The sequence below is a fragment of the Martes martes genome (genome assembly GCF_963455335.1).
Source record: "Martes martes genome assembly, chromosome: 17".
Lineage (NCBI taxonomy): Eukaryota > Metazoa > Chordata > Mammalia > Carnivora > Mustelidae > Martes > Martes martes.
In genome coordinates, this window is record NC_137905.1 from 7,388,415 (window position 1) to 7,395,149 (window position 6,735).

Genomic DNA, 6,735 nt, shown 5'->3' on the forward strand with positions numbered 1-6,735 from the left:
AGTCTCTGCTAACATCTTCCTATCCTCTTTTCTTCAATCCCAACTTTGGTCTTTAATTAAATCCATTAGTCTTTCCAAATAGCTGTATCTTTTATAGTATCAATATCTGGCAATGGCTGGTTTTGTAATATTTCTTCCAGTCTATTCTGGAATGTGCCTTGTTGTTATTTTGCATGAGTTATAGATTCAGTTTTTTTTTTCAGTTTTTAAGAAATGCATATTACAAACTAAGTTCAGCCCGCATTTCATGCTACAGGAAGAAGATGTTAAAAACCTTCAGCCGCAATCACAGTAATGGATCCCTGTCAGAAAAATGAGACGGAATTAGAAAATAGTGAAAATAATGAAATTCACAGCCCAGAAGAAACAGAATTAACCTATACTTGCCCGGATGAAAGAAGTGAAAAGAATCATGTTTGTTGTCTTCTCAGTATCAGTGACATTACGCTTGAACAAGATGAAAAAGCCATTGAATTTGTCATCGGAACTGGGTGGGAAGAAGCTGTGAGTATCTCCTTGACCGACGTGCCTCAGGCATCTGTGTTTGGATGCCAGCCTTTCCTTTTACTTTTGCCAAAACTAGTTACTACCAAAAAATGTATAAGCAATGAAACATAGAAACCCTAGGAATAGAGGTAAAATACACAGAATGGTAATAGCAGTACCTTTGATTGGGTATTTGTGGCCAGTTAGTGTTGGCAAGCGCAGGACCAAATGCTTCCCAAACACCATTTCATTCAGCCTCTCAACAGCCCTAGGAGGCAGGTGTTATGAGCAGCCATGATGTCACACAATGGGGGGGTGAGGGGAAGGGGTGCTACGGCATCTACCGGACAGAGGCTGGGGGTGCTGCTCCACATCCCACAGTGCCCATGATGCCAGGACACCACAAGGAATGACTCAGCTCTGTCTTAGTTCGGGGTTTCTCTAACAATACCATAGACTGGGGACATACGCAACAGACATTTATTTCTCACAGTCCAGAAGGTGGACATCCGAGATCGGGATGCCAGCATGGTTGAGTCCTGGTGGGGGATCCTCTTCCTGTTTTGTGCTCACGTGGCCCTCCTTGGTGGTGCTAGTAGACCCTTTATCTCCACCTCCTCTTATAAGGGCACTAATCCCATTTTGAGGGCCCTGCCCTCTTGACTTCATTAACCCTAATAACCTCCAAAGGCCCCACCTCCAAATACCATCACTTTGGGGATTCGGGCTTCAAAATAGGAATTTGGGGGGAGACAGTCATGCAATCCATAATGTGCCCTAAATGTCAGTGGTGGTGAGGTTTGAGGAACCCTGATCTAATTGGTGTATTTTACAAATACGGAAACTGAGGCCAAGACATGGCAGAGCAATTCCCCCAAGTCCACTTGACAGTGGAAGGAGGGGTCTTCTGCAGGCCCCTCCTCTTGTGCTGTCTCTGGCACTGCCCCGCCGGCACCCGGTATCCCCACAGGCTCATGCCAGCTAAGGCAGGGTTACAGACAGTTCTATTTGAGGATTTAAAACTTCCCAAGTTTAGAAGGTTCGGTTTACTATCAAAAGGAATGACTTTGAAATGAATCTATCCAAGGACTGTTGGAAAAGAGTTTTCTATTATCTGGAAGAAAGGCCACATGTGCCCCATGCTGAGATATGTTTGCTGCTCAGTGTGTTGGGGACGATCGTGCCACGCCACCGGTTCCCGCCTGCTGCCTCTTGCTCTTCACTCTCTGCACACCCGTCCTCCCTGGCTTCTCAGGCCACCTTGTCCCAGGTGTCAGGGGCCTGTCCCACAAAAGCCAGCTTCCTGCCCGGGCTTATGGCGCTTTGATATTTCCTGAGCTGGTGCCAAGGACCCATGGGCCAGCATTTAAATGAAGACAGAGAACATTTTGCTGGGAGCAGTTAGTGAGTTTCCTATGTTTGCAGAGCCCAGGGGCCTCTCAGGATGGGGTGCCTCAGGACTGTACGTTTTTGACCCAGAGCAACCCAACCAACATTTAGCTTACCTGTGACAGCCCAGCTGTGAGAACCAAAAGAGTCAGGGGTCATTGACCCCCATCTCTGGACTCCGATCCCCTGCCAGACCACCACAACACCCTGGAGACATAGATCCTCTGTAGAGGCTCACCTGGGCTGTTTTTAAATCCACGTGCCCAGGTCCGTCTTGTGAGTATGGGCTTAGTAGGCCATGGTGGGGCTCAGGAGTCTGGATTTTTAGGCAGCAGCTCAAGGTCAAACAAGTAGAGAACATTTGCTGGCTCCTCTGGTCCACCTGTTTAACAGATTAAATAGAACATCTGTAAACATCGTAGAAAGATTAAAGTTCCAGAATTTAGATTTCCCTCAATAGAGTGCAGGGGGGGCGCTGGGGAGCGTGGGACTTGTCTCATTCGAAGCCACCTTCGAATGAGAGGCCGGTTAGCCTGAGGATCTGTCAGTTAATGTGCTGGGACCCTTCTCTGCAAAAGCTGGAAAACCACCTGGGAAGTCGGGATCAAGAGCAGCGAGGTCTGAAGCAAGCAACATGGTCCTCTTGAAGACCCAGCACCAACTCGACAGCACATGAAGGGACAGAGTTCCAGAACAGAAGCCAGAAGAGTAGGCTGGGAGAGGTGTCCTTAGGTGTCCCAAGAGTGCAGCACTGAGCAGCCACCTCACAGCCCCCAAGCATAATTGCCATCTAAGAATTAGGACTTAACTATGCAAAAGAAAATAGGTGGGGTTTTTATTTGTTTGTTTGTTCGTTTGTTTGTTTGTTTTTGGTTGTCATATATTTGAGGTATCCCTGTGGCTTTGATAAGGGCTAGGACTTTGGAATAAGAAAGATCAGTTTCAGATTCACCACTTACAGACAGCTAACCTCGGGGAGGGCTCCTGTCCCCTAGCGCCCAACTTCCTCATCTGTAAATTCTGGCCAGAGGGGTGTACGAGGAGGACAGGAATGCCCGATTCAGTGTCAGGCACTTACTAGCCTTTTTGAAAAAGCGATGCTTCCCATTTCGGAATTTGGGGGGCTGGGCACGTGCAGCAAGAGGGTGCAGAGGTCCCAAGTGAATGATGGTGGAGGGATGTTTTCATGCAAGATGACTGGAGAGGCTGGCCCCACGGTTGGGCCCAGGAGACGTTGTGCTCCTCACAGCCTCTCACTGTCCCCTGCATGGGAATGCACAGACCTTCTGAATGTGCCAGAACTTGCCATTGACTATAGTAACATTTTGAAGGGCAGTTTCCAACTCTGTATCCTGGACATCGGAGTACCTAAACTACAGTGCTGTGGTGTGGGTTAAATGAACGAATGCCAATACCAGTGGGTCCTTAGCTTGTTGCCTGAAACATGGTAGAAGCACGGGAAATATGTTTTTTTGTTTGTTTGTTTTTTGTTCTTTTTTACATATAAGGTTGCCAGATTTAGCAAATGAAGACACAGGATGCCTGGTTAAATTTGAATTTCTGTAAACAGTACCTAATATGTTTACTATTAAGTGTGCCTCAAATGTGATCCTGATTTTTACCTGGCAACTCTGTTTAACTGTGACATTTGTGGCAAGCTCAGCCAGGGCACTCTAGGTGTGGACGGATGGGGGGGGGCAGGTTGCACAGGGGTGCTGGGGGTACCCTGGCGGCAGGACCTGCCTCTGTTCCTTGTCTCTCCCTCCAGCGCCCCCACACAGCAGTCTCCTAAGGTGTGGTAACAGAGCCTGGTGGTCTGAGAGAGCTTGGTAGGGAGATAAGTACAAACAGCTCTGATTTTATTTTAAGAGTCCTGACTTCATTTATTTTTTATTTTTTATTTTTTAAAAGATTTTATTTACTTATTTGACAGATAGAGATCACAAGTAGGCAGAGAGGCAGGCAGAGAGAGAGGAGGAAGCAGGCTCCCCGCTGAGCAGAGCCCAATGCGGGGCTCGATTCCAGGACCCTGGGATCATGACCTGAGCCGAAGGCAGAGGCTTTAACCCACTGAGCCACCCAGGCGCCCCATCCTGACTTTATTTTAAGATTTTTATTTTTATTTTTATTTATTTATTTGACAGACAGAGATCACAGGTAGACAGAGAGGCAGGCAGAGAGAGAGGAAGGGAAGCAGGCTCCCCGCCAAGCAGAGAGCCCGACGCGGGGCTCGATCCCAGGACCCCGGGACCACGACCCGAGCCGAAGGCAGAGGCCCCAACCCACCGAGCCACCCAGGCGCCCCCTGACTTTATTTTAATGTGCATCTGAAAACATATAGAGTCAGCACATCGAGATGGCCATTTATAGATATTTTTGCTTAGTATTTTAGTATTAAATCCAATTGCTAGTATTTTAGATTAACAGATACTGTTAAAAATGCTATTACTATGAGGCTAAAATAGTATTAAAAAAAGAAAAAAGGTGAGTCAATTTTAAGAAAAATACCAGTTCAGTTCGAGTGGCCAAAATGGGGCTGTGGCCACAGCTGGGACAGCTCGAGTTTGAGCAGTTCTGCCGGGAGTAACATGCTGCTTTATTTGCAGGTCCAAGGCTGGGGAAGGACTTCTCCAACTGCCTGCATCTGGCCCAGGAAGAAGCTTAAAAAGGCGAGGGTGGGAGAAGGTGCCAGTAGCTGCTTACTCTGTGGCAGCCTCTCCCAAGGGAGTGCTGAGGCCAGGCCTCAGGCGGAGGCGGAGAAGTTGGGGTCAGGGGCTCCTGCTGAGGTGGGTCTGGAGAAGGATCAAGGCAGCCCCTCCCAGACTCGGGGAACCTCTCTGAGCTCCGCCGCCGCCGCCGCCGCCGCCTCCAGGGAGGTTAGCAAGATCTGCTTTCCCCGCTGCGGTCAGGGAGAGAAAAAGAGTCTACAAATAAAGGAGTTTATGTGGTGCAAGGAAGACTGGGCCACCCCTGAGGCTCTTAGGGGCAAGGACCCCAGAAGCCCCAGTAGAGGTCCCTCCATCTCAGACTCCTTGACTTCCAGGGCCCTTTTAGTTCTGCCTCCCCTGAAGGCTTCACTCCCAAATGGCTTGGATGTTCTGGGTAAGAAGAGTAAGAACTTCTTGCAGCCGGAGGAGAAGGTGCTGAGTGTGGAAAAGGATGAGTGTGTGGCTTGTGCATATGGATTGAAAACAGTTGATGGGAAAGGTGAAAAGAGACCCATTGAGCTGGCCAATCACCCCAAGGTCAATGACACACTGCCTTTTCCTCCCCGGGTGGCCCCGACATCCCTGCTGGCCGATCAGGAGCGGTGCTGCCTGCACTGGTCCCTCCTGCCTGAGAAAAACCTGGTGTGCCCTCCCGACCCCAGCAACGTGCGCTATCTCGCCACCGTGCGGCTTTTGCAGAAACACGGAGTACAGAACTACAAAGCCAAATTCAAAGCCAGGGAGCCAAGACCTCCCGTCAACTCCCAAAAGTGCAGTCTCACGGAGGCCAAGCAGGAACACAGGCCCCGAACGTTGGAGACCAAAGTGTTCCCGAGAACTCTCTTGCCGTCCCTCACCGTGAGCAGAGTTGTCATTCCCGTCTCCACTCACAGACTGCTCTGAGTCGCCACAATAGAATTCCCTGGGAATAAGCACTGTTTGAATTCATTTATCCTCTCCCTGTCTCTCTCCTGCCCCATCCCATCCTTTCTTCTTTTCTTCTCTTCTTCCATACTCTTACCACCCACCTACCCTCCCCTTGCCTTTTTTTTTTTTTTCCAGTAGAACCAGGAGAAATGGAACTTCATGGTATGGGTTTTGGTTTATTCTCAAAACCCTCATATTTATGTGCCCTGCTTCTGTCGCTGAGCCATTTACAAAATGCAAACTGTAAAGCCAGTGTCAGCCTCTACCTACCTTATCTCTCTACTCCCCCTAGAAGCCAAGTGCATGGTGGGGACTCTGAAGGGCCTCCCTCAGTGATGCCCTTGGCAGCCCCGAGCCAACTGGCAGGGGCTCGCTCTGCCCCACCCTGGTGCCTTAAGCTAAGTGTAAGCGCTTATTTCAACCAAATTGTTTCCTGATCTTTTGAACCAGGCAAATATCTGTCTGTTGATTTCTTTTCTCTTGCAACAAAGATCTGAAACATTGCTTTAATAGAAAACTCCAACCTGTGTCTAAATCCTTGTGTCCGAGGTGTCATATGCTGATATCCACGGATATATCATATCCACTACTTGTTGCACATCCCAGGGTTTCATATGCTTACGTGATAGCCTCGTGCTAGTCTCCAGGTCTGCAAAAGTTTTAGCTACAGCTCTATAAGGTCCATCCTGGGAAGCAGGTTAAGAATAATTATTTGAAAAGAAAAGTCAGTGTAGTTATAACTGTCACCCCACAAGCTTCCTCCAGCCTTACTTTGCATCTAATTTCTGGGAACTTACAACCCCACACAGACCCTTGTGGAATAGGGGTGTTACTTTCTCCTTCTGCCCTTCTTCTCTCATTTTACCTACTCAATGCCTATGTCCTGAAGTTGTATATAAACATTTGTAAATGAGTTATATTTTAAGTGCCAAGTAACAATGCTATGTAGAGAAATGCTCTGAAAAACCATTTTGTAATATGAATAACCATTTAGCCGCTCTGTAATTACATAGTTTGCATTTGCTTACGTAGGTTGTACTTGAACTCTGGACTTCCTGTCCTCTAAATGATGGGTAGACAGAATATATGACTGTATTTCTAAACACCTGCTTTCCACAGTTGGTCTTTGTAATGCCTTTTCTCTTAGTTTTAGATTTCTTTATTGTTTTGTGATTTATCTACAAAACACCAGAAATGCAGAAATGATTATAGTACAATGGTCATT

At 47.8% G+C, this 6,735-nt stretch overlaps 1 protein-coding gene across 1 annotated transcript; it reads left to right on the forward strand.

The window, feature by feature from the left end:
- Nucleotides 1-291: 291 nt before the first annotated feature.
- Nucleotides 292-5,932, forward strand: LOC308357944 (uncharacterized protein C16orf46). Its single transcript, XM_080827839.1, has 2 exons — nt 292-504; nt 4,482-5,932. The coding sequence occupies exons 1-2, from the start codon at nt 295-297 to the stop codon at nt 5,484-5,486; spliced, it is 1,215 nt and encodes a 404-aa protein (XP_080683965.1). The 5' UTR covers nt 292-294; the 3' UTR covers nt 5,487-5,932.
- Nucleotides 5,933-6,735: the final 803 nt, after the last annotated feature.

Bases quoted from the DNA above. Each gene is read 5' to 3' on its own strand.
- LOC308357944 (XM_080827839.1), top strand. From the start codon at position 295: ATGGATCCCTGTCAGAAAAATGAGACGGAATTAGAAAATAGTGAAAAT. The intron at 505-4,481 runs GTGAGTATCTCC...CTTTATTTGCAG, and splicing joins GAACTGGGTGGGAAGAAGCT to GTCCAAGGCTGGGGAAGGAC.